The 19,658-nt window shown below is 40.5% G+C and overlaps 1 protein-coding gene across 2 annotated transcripts in view; it reads left to right on the plus strand.

Moving 5' to 3' along the window:
• The first annotated feature begins 285 nt into the window (after positions 1 to 285).
• DOP1B (DOP1 leucine zipper like protein B) overlaps positions 286 to 19,658 on the plus strand; it is a 52,014-nt gene continuing 32,641 nt past the window's right edge. For both annotated transcript variants that reach the window (XM_040585044.1, XM_040585045.1), the window contains exons 1-9: positions 286 to 584; positions 3,409 to 3,583; positions 13,348 to 13,529; positions 13,623 to 13,793; positions 16,163 to 16,352; positions 17,206 to 17,304; positions 18,011 to 18,134; positions 18,854 to 18,954; positions 19,392 to 19,506. In XM_040585044.1, the coding sequence (XP_040440978.1) occupies positions 3,446 to 3,583; positions 13,348 to 13,529; positions 13,623 to 13,793; positions 16,163 to 16,352; positions 17,206 to 17,304; positions 18,011 to 18,134; positions 18,854 to 18,954; positions 19,392 to 19,506 (1,120 nt within the window). In that variant the 5' untranslated portion in view covers positions 286 to 584; positions 3,409 to 3,445. The remainder of the gene's footprint in view (positions 585 to 3,408; positions 3,584 to 13,347; positions 13,530 to 13,622; positions 13,794 to 16,162; positions 16,353 to 17,205; positions 17,305 to 18,010; positions 18,135 to 18,853; positions 18,955 to 19,391; positions 19,507 to 19,658) is intronic.

Raw genomic sequence — 19,658 nt, forward strand, 5'->3', positions numbered from 1 at the left:
GCTCCGCGCAGCCGCCGCCTGGTGTCCAGAGCAGCCGAGGCCGATGCACCGGGCAAAGGCAGCGGCCCGGGCGCGGCCCGCCGGCGGGACACCGCCCCGCGCTTCCCCTGCAGCTCCGCGGACGGGCGAACGGACGGGGGCAGCGCGGAGCCACCCGCCCGCCGCTGCCGGCGGCACTCCTCGGGCCGCGCCGCCAGGGGGCGCTCGGCGCCCCGCTCGGGCCCGCCCGCTGGGGTGTACCATTTCACCGCGGGGGGTGGCGGATGACCCGCTCCGGGCTGTAGCGCTCACCCACACCGGCAGCCTCCCCTCGCGGCTCGGCACCGGGTGAAGACGAGAGCGGCCACGGCCACCGCTGGACGGGGGCACCCGGAGCCCTGCTGCCCCGGTGTACCGCCTTCCCGCTCCCCGCGCTGCATTCAGTGGTACCGCCCCAGCTACCGACGGCGGCGCGGCCCTCGCGGAACGGGAGGGGGTTTTTCTGCTCCCTCCTGTTGCCATAGAGACTGCGGGTGCCGCCCCCCGTCCCGCGCCGGGCTGGGACACGTCGCCGCCGGCCCGGGAGGTGCGCGCAGCCCCGGCAGGTACGGGGGCGGCGGGGAGCAGGGCGGCGGCGCGTGGGGAGGGGCGGGGGGGAAACGCGCTGGCAGCTGGGGGCGGCCCGCCGGCGGGGGGCAGCGGGGGGCCCGGCCCAGGGGGCAGCGCCGCTCGCCGCCGCCGGAGGAGCCCGCCCTGTCACCGCCGCGGCCGCAGCCGGCACGGGCTCGCCGGTCCCCGCCTGGCGGGTGAGCCGGAGGGGCGCTGCGCCGCGGGGCTGCCCGTCCGCCGGCGGGGGTCCTGGGGGTCCCCGGCGCCACCCCGCCGGGCGGGCCCTGAGCGGGGCCCCGGTGCCGCCGCGACCGGGCCTGGCGTGGTGCTGCGCGCAGCCGGGCTCTGAAGCGACCGGCGGCCGGCGGGGGCGAGGGGCTGCCCGCAGAGGCCCCGCAGCCCGGGGGGCAGCGGCTCGTCCCGTGGGGCCGGAGGCAGCGCCCGCCGCGCTCACCTGTCGGGGCAGCGCGGGCAGGCGGCGAGGGACTGGTACCGTCTCCATTTTCTAAGGAAGTTTGTGACCGGAGCGTTGGAAGACGTGCCTGAAGGTCACTGCCAAGTGGCTTTTGTTTTACCTTTTGTTCTTTTTTTCTTATATAAATCCTCCTGCCTTTTTATGTTAAGCACAAACACGATCTAGTGGCCATATTTAGATTATTGGATTTCTTCAAACCTTGCTGACATCTAGCAGCATAGGTACGTGAACATCAATGCATGCTAAAATCATTAAGTCCATCCCTGCTTTTCTGGGTGGGAATACACTGTTCAGCTCTCTTTTCACACCAAAGTGTCTTAAGAACTGAATAAGACATCTTTCCCCCCCAAATGAAGTTTTATGAGGTTGTTGGTTTGGGTTTTTTTTTTTACCCCTGGAGTAGTACATTTTGTTTTATCCTCAGAATCTAATTAGTTTTTACTTAAATAGACCAGGTTTTAATGCTGTGAGAATGCTTTAGAACATGATTTTCATAGAATATGTAGAACCTCTTTAAGTGCTGTTGATAACTTGATTGATTCCTGTTCGCTAAGTGGATTCATGCGGTTACATTGCATTTACAGATGAAGAATTTGATGTGTTCTGTCAGCAAAACGGTTGCCTGATTCTGAATGATCCAGACAAATCTCTTATTTATGAAAGTGGCAGCACTCTTAGCTCAGCAGAGACCTGCTAGAATACTTGCTAGCTCATGTTTTGTTCTAAGGAGAATGAATACAATCCAGTAGTCCAATGATTAAGGTACTTGCATGAGATGAGGGAAATAGAGTGCAATTTCTTGCCCTGCTAGTGGCAGGGGCAGTGTCTGTATCAGATTACTTGTAATTTTTGCTGACAGTGTATTGCAGGTTTGCCACTTCATTAAGTTTTATGGGAGGGTTGACTTTTTTTAAAAATCCTTGTTGGAGTGAGAATAGCTGTATCCTGGCTGAATGTTATACCCTGCAAGACAGTGGGGTTTTTCTACTCTATGCTATGAGAAGCACTGCATACATCGTGGTGAAAACAGAAAATTAAACCTTTACTGTAGCAAAACAAACAAACAAAATCAACCAACCATAGCCCTGATGATATTGTGTGATAATACTCCCCCCCCCCCCCCCCCCCCCCCAGTGATGGATATAGGTTGGATGACAGAGCGGTTGTATTGGCAATCCTGCTATTGGGGAGTGCAAAGGTGGCTTAAACCTGTGTTTAGAAACCTTTCTCCTTTTTTGGGTGCATCCAGTATTTTCCTGTTTCTGAGAGTTTGCCACCAAAAATCTTACATTGATGTGATTATTGTAGTTTAATAAAGTTAATGGACAGTACACAATTGTTGATTTTTGAATATTTTTTTTTTAATGCTTTGAGAGGTGACCTGCTTTAAAAGAATATAGAGGACTACCTTGGTTTATTTTTGTGTCCTAACAGTAGGAAACTGAATGCAGATGTCTTTCAGAAATATTATTAAATGTTTTGCTATAGAACAGTGCTTTCTTTTCTGTATTGGTGCTGTAACACTGATTGAACTAAACCTGGCATTCCTAAACGTAAATATCTCTCTAGAAGAATATTTTTATATTAGCTAACAGGAGAGCTAGTGTCATAGCTAGCATAGGAGTGAAGGTATGATTTTTCAGTACATAAAGTCCAACCACACTTGTTTCCCATTGTTCTAAAACAGGCGTGGTTTAGGTTGTTGGGTTTTTTTCTAAATGCATTGCAGAATATGAGAAAATCAGGTCTGGATAACTTCTGTCTTCTCTGTAAAAATATATGGATATTTTTTTTTGTGGAATAAAGAAAGATTATGCTTTGGCATAACACCTTAGTCTTGTACTTCAGCATCTGCTGCTGCCAAGTTGAGATGCAGAGTTCTGAGAGCTCCTTCTGCTGTGGACCAAGAGGCCCTTTAATGGGATTCCTCTGGGAAGTTGTATTTTGATATTAAATGTTTCACATTCCATTGCTACAGGTAACCTTTCAAAACACTGCACAGGCAACAACTTATGAAAACTACTTCTCCCTAACTCCTTGTCAGCACTTTGTTTGTAATGACACTTTATTATAATTTCCTTTGTTACTGTGTGAGACATCCATGTGCGTGGAAGGAAAAAACATTTCATAAATACGAAAATGTGATTGCAAAACTTCTAAAACAGGCAGTGGGGAGTTGGGAGTTATGCCTCAAATTATTTTTAACTTTGTGTTGAAACTTGATCAGACGACCTGTTTATGGTGATCCATCAGTGCTTCTACATAGTTATCACTGTCTTACAGTACTCTAGGTTTGCCAGAACTTAAATGCAGGTTATCTTTTTGTAACTGTGTGCATGTTTTAGTTTACCAGGAAATTCCACCTTGCTATGAGAACCAAAGATGGATCCAGAAGAGCAGGAGTTACTTGGTGATTACAGATACAGAAATTATTCTTCAGCGATTGAGAAAGCTTTGAGAAACTTTGAATCATCAAGTGAATGGGCGGATCTTATCTCTTCCCTTGGCAAACTCAATAAGGTACTGTGTCACAGGAATGTGTTTTTCATTTGTTTATTATCTTTGTATTGTTATTAACTTTTCTCTAACTTACAACACTTAGCAAAATTAAAAATCCACTCAAGAAAAAGATTGATTCATAAAGGAAGGGTAATGGAGGAAGCCAAGTTGGGTATCTCTTATATAAATATGAGAAATTCTGGTAGAACCAACAGAGGTTTCCTTCTAATGGTTTATGTTCTTTATACAGCTAAGTTAATTTAGTTTTTGCATTGAAGAAACCCTCAGGATGCTGGATACTCACTCTAGAGCAGCCAAAAACGTCTTTATATAGAACAGGAGGTCACAAGTTTTAGTATATATATTGTGTCAAAGTTTATATGTAAAGATAACTTTCACTTGGCCGTGCCCTTCCCTTGTATTTGGGGAAATGAGTGATTTGCTGCTGGTGGCATCTTTTGAATGACCATGGAAAATATGACTGAATGTAGGAAGAAAGCAAAAGGTTTTTATGGGTAAACACTTGGGCAGTGTGTCCTCTCCTCCTGCCCAAGAAACAAGGTATATGTTGTGTCCCATTTGGTCTTTTTAAACATAAAGCTGTTCCTCAGCATACATGGGACAAGAGTAATTACAGTCATTAAGGAAGTAGGGGTGGGAGGAGGCAACTTCTGCAGAATTCATAAGGAAACATCTGTTGTTACCCGATAGACGCCTCACGTGTCTTTGCTGTCATTGCTAAACCTTAATTCTACAGAGTTTTCCAAGAGGAGGAGAATCCATAGAGTTATAGAATATCTGAATTTGGAAGGGACCCATAAGAATCATCAAGTCCAACTCCTTGCATCTTGCAGGACTACCTAAAACTAAACCATATTATACAGACCATCATCCAGATGCTCCTTGAACTCTTGACAGGCTTCATGCTGTGACCCCTTCCATAGGGAGCCTGTTGCAGTGACTCACCACACTCTCAGTGAAGAACCTTTTCCTAATGTCCAGTCCAAACTTCCCCTGACCCAGCCAGCTTCATTCCATTTTCTCTTGGTTTATCACTGGTCACCAGAGAGAGGAGATCAACACCTCCCCCTCCACTGCCCACCTTGAGGAGGTTGTGGACTGTGATGAGGGTACCCCTTAGCCATCTCCAAGCTGAACAAACTTCCTCGTAAGTCTTATCCTCGAGACCTTTCACCATCTTGGTCACGCTCCTGGATACACTAATAATTTGATGTCCTACTTATACAGAGGTGCCTAAAACTGCACACAGCACTTGAGGTGGGGCAGCACCAGTGCAGTGTAGAGTGGAACAATCCCCTCCCTCGACCAGCCAGCTACACTGCACTTAAGGCACCCAAGGACGTGGTTGGCCCTTTTGGCTGTCAGGGCACACTGTTGACTCATACCCAAATTGCCATCAACCCAAACCCCCACATCTCTTTCTGCGGGGATACTTTTCAGCCTCTTGTCCCCCAGTTTGTACATATAACCAGGATTACCCTGTCCTAGGTGGGGAACCCAGCACTTGCTCTTAAATTTCATATGGTTAGTGATTGCCCAGCTCTCTGGTCTATCCGGATCTTTCTGTAAGGCCTCTCTGCCCTCGAGGGAGTCCATAACTCTTCTTAGTTTAGTATCATCGGCAAGCTTACGTAATGTACACTCGATTCCTACAACCAGATCATTTGTAAGAACATTAAAGAGCACTGCCCCTAACATTAAGCCCTGGGGAACCCCACTGGTGACTGGCTGCCAGCCTGATCTAACTCCATTTACTATAACCCTTTGAGCCCAGCCCACCAGCCAATTGCTTGGCCAGCATGTTATGGACTTGTCTAGCTGTGTGCTGGACAGTTTATCCAGAAGGATGCTGTGAGAGACAACACCAAAAGCTTTGCTAAAATAAAAAAACCCCACATCTACTGGCTTCTCTTGTTCAGCTAGATGAGCGACCTTGTCATGGAAGGAAATTAAAAAGGGGGACTTTCCTCTCATGAACTCATGATGGATATGACCAATGACTATGTTGTGTCTCAAGTGTTTTTTGGTAACTTCCAGAATAACTTTTTCCATCATTTTACCAGATGCTGAAGTGAGACTGACAGGCCTGTAATTACTTACCATGGTCTTCCTTTTTATCTGTCTTGAAAACTCGAACAACATTTGCTAAATTGAGGGTTTTTTTAAGGGCAGCCACGTTTTTTCCTCTTAAGAGGAGAGAAGCTGAATATTGCTCTGGCAATAGGAGTTATGCATTTCTGCCTTCGCTGTTTCATCATGATTCCTGTTGAGTCAATGAGAGCTAGAGCCCTTTGTAATGCTTCTCTCAAAAGGGAAAATAAGCAATAATTAGAGTGAGAGATTTCTTACCTGTGGCAAGAGGTGGGCTGTGATCTTTTATCTTGACCTAGAAGAACATACAGAAGTGATTAATACCTATCTGAAGCTCTTATTCAGGTACATAATTGCCAAAATATGTAGCAGCGTAGTAGAAACCAAGCAGAAAAGCTTTTAGCTGTTACATCAGTCCATCTGCTGTGGTATTTTATGGACTTAATTGTTGGAGGAGCTTAAGAATTGGTAGAGCAAATCATCCCCAGTGTTCATCTGCTTCTGTCTGTTATCTGAAAATAAGGATGAAATGTCAGGGGGATGTACTGCCAAAAAGGAAGATTGTGAAATAAGATGTCAACAGCTATGCTTTTAAGTCCTATGATTACTTGGTCTCTTACATCCTAAAACATGAACATTGCTGTTGAGTTCTTTAGACTCCTATGTCATAAACACTTCCCCCAACACTAATTTCTTCTACAGCCAGTTCTGAGGTGAATGAATGGGCAGGGAGAGAATGGGTAAGAGGGGGGAGATCAACAGTATCTCAATGATAAAAGTGTTTTCAAACACTTGCACGTGGTTATATTCAGGAACCTGGGTGTCAGTAACTGGTGTGCAGTGATGCCTATTATTAAGAAAATTTCAAGATGCTGAGAAAGGGAGAGACAGGAGAGGGTGAGTAAGTCAAGGAGTTTCAGAAGTACTTTTCATGCTTCTAGAGTAGCATGGAAGATCTGTTTTAAGCACATGTTTCTTAAGAGTCTTTGTACTGTTGACTTTAATTGTGGATGTTCTTGCTTATATAGGTGTAATAATTTCTGATGCTTTTTCTCCTGTAGGCAGGCTTCAACAATACTTTGCACTATTGAGTCCCAGAAGTTAACACACACACTCTTGCTTCTGTAGAAGCTCAGTGGCATTACCCTTTCTAATATAAGATCTGGAGGAAGCAGCACAGGCTCTCGCTACTTAAAGATGAGGGAAAAAGAATGGTGGGAGCTGATCCAGATCCCTTTGGCCTTGGCTGAAACTAGTAATCTTGGATCTCTTGCTGGTTTTACCCCTCGTGACAAGAAACAGCTCTGCTACTTCTTTCTATTACTACTTAGCTGCCAAGGTTAAACTGAATTTTTCACAGTTTCTGTGTTGCTTCTGTGGTTCTAACTGATGTTTCACAGTGGCTTGTAAAAAACAGGGAAGAAACAGAGAAACCAGTTGACTTTCATCTGAATGGTCAGCCAGATGGGTCGGTTTGTAGATCTAGAAAGATTATTTCTTGTCAGCTAAGGGAGGTGAGGCTTATCTAACTTCACATGACCTTAATGTGGACAGCTTTAACTTGAATCAGTTTTAGACAGGGAAAGGAATAAGGGGGTTTATGGGTTTTTTTTATTCTTTTGTGACTCATATCTTGCTATTTAAAGTAGGTCAGAGGAATGCTGTTATAAAATTGTGTGTGTTCCTCACTGGTTTTATAGGAGCCTGAGGTGAGTTACTGCAGTTTTGCCCATGTTTTTTAGCTGGTGTAGGCTTCTAAGATTAGGTAGGATGAATCTTCGCTGTGGTGTTCTGAACAGAACTGCAGGTATCAAGTGTGAGCATGAGTGAAGGATGGAGAGCTGGCAGAATTTGCTAACTAATACTACACCCCAGGTTTTTAAGGGAAAGGTTTCTGGGGTTTTAAATTGCATAGTGTGCGTGTTACGCACCATCACAGTGAAGGAGAAACAATGGAAAGTAATGTTTATAAATACTTAAATGGACAGATGGAAACAGGTGGATTAAACAGGCAGTAAATAAGGATGTTAGTGTCTAAAGACTGTCTTCAATTTTGCCTGAAACTTACTCATATTCCACTTGAAAATATCTCTCTCTCTGTGCTTTGCTTCTGTTTAAGGTCTAGTTACTATAAACCAGTCATTTAGTAGTTGCAGGCTAGGCTGCTCCATGCTTCAAATAGCAGCATTGTTCTCTTCTCAGTACTGTTCTTGGATACAGCTTCGAAACATGTTTTTATTGTTTTTCCAAATCTGCATGTGTTTGCTGTTTGGGAAGCGCTGTTTTGTGATTAAGGTTGTCAGATGTTCAATACAGATTGCTGCATCCAGAATACAGTAATCCTTCTTAATTGTCCTAGTGCTAAAAAGTGTTTTGCACTATCACAGATTTTGCTAGCTTGTTCCAATATTGTAAAAGGATACAACGCTAAGAAATCACTTTGATACTTTGGCAGAAAAAAAAAGCTAGAGGGGAAGGGTGGTGTATTTTTAAAGCTAGAAATAGGTAGTGATTCAGCATATATGGGTTCATCAGTGAAACAGGTGCATTTAACATTGTTTTCATATCCCAAATGCTTGTCACTGTCTATTCAGAGTATAAATGGAGATATATGTTATATAATATATATAAAAAAGTATTTCTATAGGGTGAACTTCAGGATATTAAGAGGCTAAAACTATTATGAAGTTAGGGAAATACAAGTGCATAGTTTGTGTTAGGGTTTTAAATCCATATTATAGGCATACATTTTCCTGAAGTTTTAACTCTGGGTGCAGGCAAACAGTAGATAAGTGACACAGTTTGGAAAATTTGGAACTGAGCAGTATCAAATATTGGATTCCACAGGCTGCTTTTGAAAGGAAACTATGAAAAGAGACTCAAAAAAGTCTCTGAAATTTACTGATTCACAGAAAAGCACAAAATCTCACTGGGTTTTTAGCAAATGAATGTTTAAACTACCCTGTTTGTTTGTTTAATCCATATACACTAAAAAACAATAACAAACCCAAACAAAAAAGCCAACCAACCTACCAAAAAAACCCAACCTGCATCTGTTTGATAAGTATGATGGACAGAATTTTGCCATGCATATTGTCAGAAACACCTCGTTCAACAATTTTTCAACAGTTTTTGGGTATCAGTGATACGGGATTTACATGTAAGCTTCTCTAGTGACTGTTGCCACTGAACATGGCTGGCAGGCCAGTGTCTCTTTTCCGAGCAAGATGTTCATTTATACATATTGTTCACCATGAAACCAAAATACTATAACATTTGAAAAATCAGTTGTTCTAGAGGGATTTATTTTATGCTAACGGCATGGTTGACTTGCTCAGCAATGATAGCAATATTTGCTCTAAAAGAGCACTTTCAAACTGCTTTTTATCCTTAGACATAACACAAGTGTGTAAATGCATACGTTATAAGTTCTTACAATACTTATTGTTAGTCTTAGTCTGCAAATCTGAGGTAATTTTTTTTTTAGTTTGACTTTCAATAGAAACTTCTTGTTTCTGTAGGCTTTTCTTCAAAAACTTCAAGATGAATATGATCTCAGCTAAGCACTTGATCTGTTTGGTGGGGAGGGGGAAAGAAAGCACAGAAATCATTGCAGCTGCATAATTATTGTTTGTTTCAGTAATAACACTTAGTGTCACAATATGTCTGTTCTTGAGGGGAGAGAAGAGAAGGATTTTTCTGAAACAGACTTAATGAGCATGGCCATTAATTACAGCAGTTGCTTCATCTGAGAACTCTTGACTGCCACGGCTTTATAACAACCGTTGGCTGAACTACAAACACAAGCACTACTTGCCTTCTGTTGGAGGCAAGCCTTATATCTTTGAGAAGGGAAGCTTTGCCTCCTAATTGCTTTATGGAACTTCACCACACCTGATTCACAAATGCAGCGTGCAGGACTAGGAATATTTTATACAGCTCTTTTCCCCCTTCTTTTAGTATAGCTGTAGCTCCTAGTTTACCATTTCCTCACAACTGGTTTTTAAATTCATGCTGCTGTTTTTATGGAAGCTAAAGCTCTGTTCAGAAGGTTTTTCACTTAGGAAATGAATTGGTGGAATATGGAAACACAGGCTGTCTTTCTCCCCCCTCTCCTCCCAACCAGTGTTGTCTAAAACAAGAATTATAGTATCTCCTAGTTGAAGTTAATCTTATAAATTGATGTACATGCTGCGTTTTTCTGGAATTCTAGTTATGTAAATAAAAATATTTATTTGATCTGCTTGGTTTTTTATGTCTAGGCATATTGATCTAACTGATCTGTAGTGGTGCTATAAAGCAGTGCAGAATGACTTAAACCAGTAACTGTGGAAATGCGAATATTCCTCTGTGTGTATGTGTGCGCCTGTTTTGGGGTGGTTGTTTTTCAAGGCACATGTATACAGTGCTGCAAAGAATACAGTCTGCCCTTTCTACCCTTTAAAGAAACTCTGAGCATGCTTATGCATCAGGAAATGTTTAGTGTGTATAATGTGTTCTCTAGTCAGTCATTAAGAAAAAGAATCTGTAAAAAGTTGAAAACTGGACATGCATGCGGACACGTATCGGTTTTTTCCTGACTTACTGATTGAAGTCTTTATTTTAAAACTCAGTGATACATCAAATACTTCTTAATTTTCTGGGATTGTTGATTTCTCACTGATACCTGAAAACCTGGGATGATACATGAAGTGTCGGGTGCTTGCTGGCAGTTCAGGCTTTTCAAGTTCAACCCTTACTAGCAGTTCCAGTGACATTTTAACACTTCTGCCACCCTAACTGCTCATGTGGAAAGCAGTTGGAGACAAGGAGGAAAAGTAGATCATGTATGGGCTTCAGCCCATATGTAACTAGGGATGGTCACATCAAGCTCACAAGAATCAAAAGAATGGGTGAATAATCAATGTCAAAACTTGTAAGCAGAGTTGTTAATCTGTGGTTGTTAGTGTTGGATTCTGGATGTGGAAGCAATGGTTTGGAATGGGATCTTCATCTGCATACAACGCCAACACTACCAGGCTTGCTACCACAACATTTAACTTACCTGTAACAGCTGAAATTGTAATGTCATATCAGCAGTCCTAGATCTTGCAGACAACTGATTATTTTTTTTCTTTGTCAGTTGGGAGCTCAGGATATTTAAAAATCAAGCTTCTTAGCTTTGCCTGTCAGCTCAGAGAAACTAATTAGCATTTAACAGTTTTAGATCCATCCCCTAATTAATGTCTTTCAACCCTTTTAAAATTCTTTGAGCCCTGCAGTTCTGGGGAAGCTGTTAAGAATATGAACGTTTCAGCAAAGCAGCAGCCAAGCCCATGTCTCTGCTGGATTGGGTCTTGGTGCAACCGCAGTCTTCTAATATATTGCAGTGTGGTTTAAAATTCCTTGCATCTGCTGGTAGAGACAACTGTTAACCAGGCACATCCTCTCTTAAAAGGTATCATAGCTTGTGTCCAACTGTGTATTTTTTCAACCCAAGTCATAAAAAAGATTACGTGCTTTTGAGAAGGGAATTTCATCTCAGAATTGTTGTGATGTGATACACTGAAGCTCTCCTCCACTTACGTATGAGGATCATAATAAAAGTCTTCCAATATTGCTCCCAGTACAGAGATGCCTTCTGGTTCTTCAGGTGATGCAGTATGGTTGACATCACATTATGTGAATACAGTGCTGTTCTAAGTTAGTCTCAGCTGCTTTAATTTGGACATAGGAAGGTTTCAGAGTTACCCAGGAAAATACTTAAAACTGAATTATCCCTAAATATCCACTATTAAACTCCTAATATGCCGGACTATTTTTTCCTCTTCTGACTAAATATTTTGCTTAGCTCCCTGATTGGTGAAGTGGAGTTCTTGCTGGTGGAGGTTTACTTCATATCCTTAGGAAATGAAATAAGCCAAACAAGACGTGTTTTATGAGATGGCATTATTTCTGTAATGGATCAGATACTCTGTTATAAACAGGGAATGTTTTCATTTTCTACCTAGTTGATATTTAAATTTTAACTGATAGAATATTAAGATGGCATTTCCTCAATCTTAAGATGGAAAGGAAATATATTTACCACTGGCATTATTTTTTTTTGTAATTACCTTCTATTATATATGTACAGAGGGTGTGGGCACATACATACCAACCAATGCAAACAGAATGTTTCAAAGTCCAGCTTTCAAGCGGTCTTTGAAACTGTTACAAGTATTAAAGATTTCAATCTTTAATATTGAAATAATATTACTCATGTAATGTATAAGTAAATCTCTCGGCTATCAAAGTTAACTCCACAAACATAGCCTGGTTTAGTTTCATAAGTGGACTGTTGCTGTATTCTTGCAGCTGTATTCTAGTTCTTAGTGCCATACAGATCTTGTGCTCATACTGGGAGAGGGAAGGAAGGAAATTAATTGGCTCTAAATGGCATTTGTACTGTATGTATATTAGAATGGTGTGACATTTCTATTTACCGTTGTTACAAACTCTCAACCGTTTTCTTCTTGAGTAAATGTTACTAGAAGCTCTTTACTAACAGCTGGTCTCAGTTTAAGCAGGGCAGGAAATGGGAGAAATAATGCAATAGCGGTCTCACAGATTCTAGCTTCTTATGCCCACCAACTGCAAAGTCGTAAGCAATACATTGCACACACCTTTGAAAGATGATGGGTTTTATCTTTTCCTCTTATTACTGATGAGTGTATTCAGCATTCAAGTGAATGCCATGATTGTTGCAGAACTGTTCGGGGATTTTTCTTGGAAATGAGCAAGGAAGGATTAGTTCACTTGTCTGCTGCTTTTTCAAAACTTTTTTTCAGGCAGGATAGAAGAGCCTCAAGTTTGAAACAATTAGGTAGGATAAGACCATGACTTAACCTTTGGGAGAGTCAAGAATTTGCCTAATCCTGAAAACATCCCATGTGTCAATCTGCAGTGAAGCACCTGTTTGCCTTAGCAGACAATGTTCAAAGGCTGAAGGGCCCTTTACTTGCAACTTCTTTTTCTAATTGTCTCTGAATTGGAGAGCTGTACTTATTTACCCTGCTGAAATGCATGCATGGTTCAAGGAAAAGAGTAATCTCTCCAAAGAAAGGTGCTACAGTTTGTTTTTTCCAGAGACCTAGCCTGTCTGCAACTATTTCTTATGTGAAGATCTTTCATTTATATGTCAATACAGTGGGTGTAGTTAATAGAGCTTACTGAAAGAATTACAAATACTTTCTAAGATGTTATTGTCCCTTTTAATCATTCCTGCTTTGGTCAGAAGGTTTTTTTGTTTATATTTAAGCTATATGTGAAATGAAAATTTACGAGGAAAGATAATTATTTAATTCTTACTTTATCCCCTGTCCTTAAAAGCTGAGATACTATTCTTGTCAATTCCCTACTTCCCCTGGTCATAGGATAAGGGTTCCCTCTCCTGTCCTTTGACTTCCTTTTCCAGTCTCTAAGCAAAGTAAGACCAGTTCTAGATTTTTCAGTACTGATTTCATATGAAAACTCAACCACAGAATTCTGCTGTTTCAGTGTAACAAAATGCATTTATGACAGAAAACTCTTAAATGTATTTAGTTCTCGTTTGAATGCATTTACTACTGTGCTAGCAGGAAACCTTTGACATTCAGTCATATACATCATTCTTTACATTATAGCTATTTATTTTCATCTCCTTTCTTCCACAGGCTCTTCAGAGTAACCTGAAATATTCTCTATTGCCAAGACGGCTGATCATCAGTAAAAGATTATCTCAGTGTTTGCATCCAGCACTACCTAGTGGAGTGCATTTAAAGGCGTTAGAAACCTATGAAATAATATTTAAAATTATTGGGACAAAATGGCTTGCCAAGGATTTATTCTTGTACAGGTAAACTTTTCTTTTAAAAGCATATACATTTCACAGTTTATTTTAATAACTATTTTTTTAAAATTCTTCTTTGTTTGTTTGTTTGTTTTAAAGCTCTGGTTTGTTTCCTCTGCTGGCAAATGCAGCAATGTCAGTGAGGCCTGTTCTCCTTGGTTTGTATGAGAAATACTTTCTTCCTCTCCAGAAGTCCCTCCTGCCTGGTCTTCAAGCCTTTGTAATTGGGCTGCTGCCAGGATTGGAAGAAGGATCAGAAATTTATGACAGGTGAGAACTAATACTAATTTAAAAACAATATACAGTATTTTGCTTTTCTAGGGAATTCTCAAATTTCTGTCAGCTCTCTATATAGAAGGCTCGATAAAAGAGCTTCTGAGGGTGGAAGAATGGTGAGTCCCTGAAAGATGCAACAAATCTAAAGTAGAAAAAACCTTTCCCCATTTGTTTTAATCTCGGGAAGAGAAGAAGAGAAAAGCAGAAAATGAAGGTTAAAAATAGATACACTGAGAGAAAGGAACAAGACTCATTTATCAAAGCTCCTCTGAACTCCTAAATAATTGACTCCCCAAACCACTGTGCTGTCAATAAATTCTATTTAAACATTGTAACACAAGACAGCATCTGAATTCTTTCCAGTATTTCTATAGCAGATACTTACCCTCAGGTTCTGAAAACACAAGCAAGAGGCAACTTATAAAATCTATTGTGGGAAAAAGTATCTCTCTCACTCTTGGGTGCCCCTGGTAGTGATGACAGTGGCATTCAGTACAATAAAGTCAGGATGAGGAAGCATGCTGAGAAAAGCAGCTGAGCACCCGTTTGTGTAGTGGTTTTACTTAAGTTACCAGAACTGTTTTGTAAGATCTTATAAGAACCAAACCACTGTAGGTTTCATCCAAATGTTTCTTTGCTTAAACAGTCACTAAATGTTACATCGGTAATGTACTTGCTTTTGTTTTGATGATCTGGGTGTGTTAGCTGTTCTCTCTGTGCTTTTTGAATCTTAAATAGCTGTGTGTACCCTTAAAAAGAAAAAAAGAGCAAGATATGCTAGGCTGTGTAGATTACATACATACAATAAGCAAAAGATTTCTATGTCTAATGCTTCTTTTTAAAAACCAGTATTACATTGAAGGCTCCTATCAATTGCTGGAGCAGCTAAGATTAGATTGCATGTGTTCCCAACTTGGTGAGTAGCACTCAGTTGCCAATTCCAGAACATCAGATCTATGGACAAGTAAATACCTCTTCACACATCTGCTGGAGAAACAAAATTTTAGTACGTGCCGTTTGTCAGGCTGTATAATTTTCTCTTTCCTACAGCACTAGTTGACAAGGACTTGGGGGAGAAGGGGGTTCCCTTGGAACTAAACCTCTTGTCTGCCTGAAGCCTTTTTAGGAAGACTGAACTTTGAAACTAAATTTGAAGTAGTGAACTTCCAAAATCCAACTTCTGTTTATGTGCCTTTTTCCTCTATTCTTGATGGCGTTGTTTTCCTCTTTGCCTTGAACAAACAGGATCACAGAGAAGAATTGACCATATATTTCACTGTGAAAGATTTATGCTAAAATTAACATTACTTTGTGAAATGTAAAAATTACATGAGAAAGTCATTCTTTAGTTTACTTATTGTAATAATCCTGGTGCAAGAAAGATAGACCAAGATATCTTGCTGGAAGGTGTGTTAGAATAATTTTAAATTCAGCTTCATGAGAGACTTTCCACTGAATGCTTTCAGAATCTTCAACATTGAAGACTAACACTGATACCTTCCCTGCTGTTCCTGAACCTGACAGAAGTACTAGCTTGGGTCATGCTTCAGCCTAGACATTATGTTCTTAAACACACATATGCATGAATTTGTGTGCGTGCACACACACTGGAAAAGGAAAAAATGGCTTGAGGGCTACTTTATCTGACTGGGGGTGAGGGGGAGGTCCCCTCTTCTGTGTTGGACTCTTTTCTGTACATTCCTCACACGAGGATTTCATTGCTACATTATAGTAAAATACTGAAGTACTGACCAAGTTGCCATAGCAGAGAATGTGCTGTCAGTCATAAGACCTCCAACGTGACTGCCTTTAAACCAATTTCAGTGTACCAGTACCAGTCCTCTGTGCAATAACTGTCAGCATGTTATTTTATCTCATGTTTTTTCTTCATTCAGTGACATACAAATTGAGCCCATTGATTTATAATCACAAGGACAAATATGTAGGATATCTTCCAGTTCACAGACTAATAAAACTGGCTTTCAGAGTGTAGCATCAGCTTAAACTATTTCCAATTCAGCATTGCACACCTCTCGCCATAAATATTTTGCAATCAGAGCTACTGCAGTAATTGTTCAAAGCTTAATGTTTACAGATAATTACTGGAGAAGTTTCCAAAGTATGCACAGAAACTTTGTTTCAGTGAGTGTGTACAATGACAAAGGATTGGGTGCTTTTTTTATTGCTTTCATACAATCAGATGCAGCCATCTTCACATGAAAAGGGCAATACTGATAATACAAAGATGAGGAAATCAAATAAATTATGTCAACTACAGTGCTGATTCTGTGTATGCCTTTTTATGGTACAAAACTGAACTAACAAAAATCTATTTTTCTCACGTCAACTATGTTTCCATACAGAACAGATGCTCTGCTTGTGAAGCTCTCCTTACTGATGGGCCAAGAAGTGTTCTATGGAGCACTCTGGGGCAGTGTATTGGTCAGCCCATCCATTAGGCTACCAGCTTCTCTTTTTGTTGTCAGTCATATCAACAGAGAGCTGTCTGGAAAACAGCAGAAGTACATGCTTGGCACAGATTATAAGCTCACGGTAAGTTCATGACACTCCTCATAGAACAGTTTTATTTACCGTAATACCAGCCTAGTAGCAAACTGTGCCTTCTCTGTATTAGAGTGACATGCTCTTAAAAATGTTTTGGAGAGAGAGAAAGAGAAGCTGAAAAGTCCACACTGGAATTGCTTAATGTGGTTACTTCATGGGAGCATCTTACCTGAAATATAGCAGAGAACCTCCTATACAGATTTTGGTTAGCCTGCAGAATGCAAGTCTTTCGAAGCTTCTGCAGTTTTTGGAAATTGGTACTGCATACAGCCTTAAAAGACTGACTGTATCAAATCAGAAGATAAATCTGGCATCTTTGGTCTACTTGTTCTGAATTGTCATTTAAGGTTGAAGACTAGCTTTTCAATAATACAGTACATACAATGTTTAATGTGGATTTCTCAAAGTGTGTTCTGTTTTGGAAGACAATTCTGAAATTTAGTATCTTTTTTCAGTAAAATGGAAATCTTCAGTAGGTAGTAATTTATGTTAAATTGAGTGAAGAATAACTAATGCTAGTTGGAATGCTTTAGTGTCAGCATTTTGTGAGGCTTCACATTCTGCCTGATGGCTACTGATGCCACACTATGACATTCTGTATCATTACAAAGCCAACAATCATTGTAGCAAAGTGTTAACAATTCTTTTAACAGCATTCCACAAAACTGTTTTTTAACTCATGTTGGGGGCAGAGTTAAATGGCTGGGTAATTATCCTCTTATTTTTAAGGTTCAGATATAACCAATTTGCTTTCTTTCCTTCTTGTGATCATTAATAGTGATTGTAGTTTAAATGTTATCATGAAATAAAACACCACTGTGTTTTTCTTTTCCTTCTACAGATAAAGTCTTTGTGTGTATCAGTATTGGATTCAAATGTCCTTGTGCAAAGAAACACTCTAGAAGCGATTCTCTTCTTCTTCCCGTTTTATACAGCTTTGGTAACAAGATTACTTTGGTGTTGTTGCATGCACGCTTTGTGTGGGAAGGTGTCTTCTGTGAAACCAATCCAGCTCCTACCTCTGTTATTGCCAAATGTCTGAATTTTGTGCCTTCGAAATCAATGAACAGGTTTTGCAGTTTGTTTTCCCCCCATCAGTTTTAATAGTAGAGGAGACTGCTGCTTCTCAGACTCCTTACAGCTTCAAATGAAGACATGCTTTTGCAGTGAATATTGCATGATATTTGGAATGGGCTTAAATTCAGGCCTGAGAAACTGCATATGGAAAAAACTCACGCTCCTTTTTCAAGTAGGATTTCAGCGTTTGGAACTGTCTGCACTAAACAAAGATACTGCTTTTAAAGACTAGGAGAGAAAATGTTGCTTGAAATGGGTTGTTTCCCATCCTCTTCTAACTTACCTAGTGTTATAGTCAGTATTTTGAAAGCAGCAAGAAATTTTAAGTCTTAAGGCATAGCATAATGAAGTCTTTAATATTTTTAGCTTAACTGAAATACAGAAATTATCACAATTGTGTCAGAGTGCCTTTCTTGAGATTTTTAATATACAGAATATTTTGTTGTTGATACTTTGCTGTCTTTTTTTCCAAAACATTAATATTACAAGTTAAAAAAACCAACCTTCATTACCAATTTGACTTGTTTCAGTGTTCATAAACAGCTAAAGTATGTTCGTTTTTATCCTAGGACTGCAACGAAAGCACTATTCTGTTGCGCAGGACTGATTTAGTCTGTATTCTGTCAGCAGCTACACAGACATTGTTGAGAAGAGACATGTCACTCAATAGAAGATTATACGCATGGTTGCTCGGTACTGTACAATATACAGTGATATTCAATATTCTGAATACCTAAGGGGGAAAAAAATTTAATTTAAAAATAATACACTTTTTCAGCAGTTAATAATATTGATAAAATAAGGTGTTGTTTAGTTGGCATTTATTAAGTAAATTTTTAATGAAATTAAGCATTCATTTAGCAAAGAAGTCTTCACTTCAGAGGTGAATTCATCTCACTGTTCTGAATTACAGGGTATCTGATGAGTTATTTCTAGTCCCATCTACAATTCATTCTGAAGTGGTTCAGTGGACTGAAAGGAGTGGAGTGCCATTTTAACCTTGCCCTCTGGAAGTACTTGTCTCTTTTTTTCCCACGTGGCCTTAGTTGTGAAGGAGGGGCTATAAGAAGCTATAGCTTCTCCCCTTCTTTCTCCTTTTAACGGCATAAGAGGAGGCTAAAAGTGATGGGGCAAGAGCTGCAGCCATGGAGTTGCATGATGGCTGCCCTTGCTGACCCCATGTCTGGATCTGACCTGAGTTTTGATTTATGTTCAGTATAGCATATCTTGATGCCTCCAAGTGTGATATGTGGGCCATTCTTGGGCAGTATGTGATTTAGTTTCAAGCAAAGTGTTGAAATAACAAAGGTTAAAAATGCAGTGTAATTTAGATGTTTGTATAAATGACATATGTGTAGTGTTCTGTACTGTGGTGTTTCTCTGTACACCTAGTGCCTCTGTTTATCTTGTAGGCTCTGATATTAAAGGTGGTACTTTTGCTCCAGACTCAACAACTTCTGAAGACCGTGCTATTTATTTCTTTGGAAAATATTCTAAAGATCTTTTGGTTGAGGTGGGTGTTCATTGTATACGGATGTATCTAGGATCCTTTCAAATGTTAGCGCAAACTGCATCTAGAATTGTTCACTGTGCCGCTTGGCTTGTCCTTCACCTTTTGTCTCTGAAGATAGCATCCTTTTGGTGGTTATATTTTCATCTATCTGAATGCCTGCTGTGCTGTATTTTACCCAATATTGTATGTGCTTACAATGCAAATAGAATCTAGTGAAAGCACCTTTGATGAACTACATGAATTATTTAAAAATGCTTCTCTAAATAAGATCAGCTCTTGAGTACAGACGGTGATGTCATTGATTTGTCTACTCTATGGAAAGCTGAAGTACAATTTTAGTCAGTACTAAACAAAGTCAAATTTAGAAATACTTCAAGTCTTAATAAAATGGCGATCTGTCATCTTCACATAACATTTTGGTGTTTTCTTTTTACTAGAGTTTGATTGAAATTTTACATCAGAAGTGCCCAGAGTCTGATACAGAGGAACAACATCAAGCTTATTTGAAACCCTTCCGCATCCTAATTAGTCTCCTTGACAAACCTGAAATAGGTACTATTGCTTGTCATTTCTGTTACAACTGCTAATGGCTGTTACAACTTGGTGTTCATTGCCTTTGACAGTAGGACTCAAGACAACACCCTGCACAATTGTTCCTAATTCTGAATGTGTGTGCATTGCATATTAGTGTGCGACTGGCTGTG

This window comes from Falco naumanni, chromosome 2 (assembly GCF_017639655.2).
Source record: "Falco naumanni isolate bFalNau1 chromosome 2, bFalNau1.pat, whole genome shotgun sequence".
Classification (NCBI taxonomy): Eukaryota; Metazoa; Chordata; class Aves; order Falconiformes; family Falconidae; genus Falco; species Falco naumanni.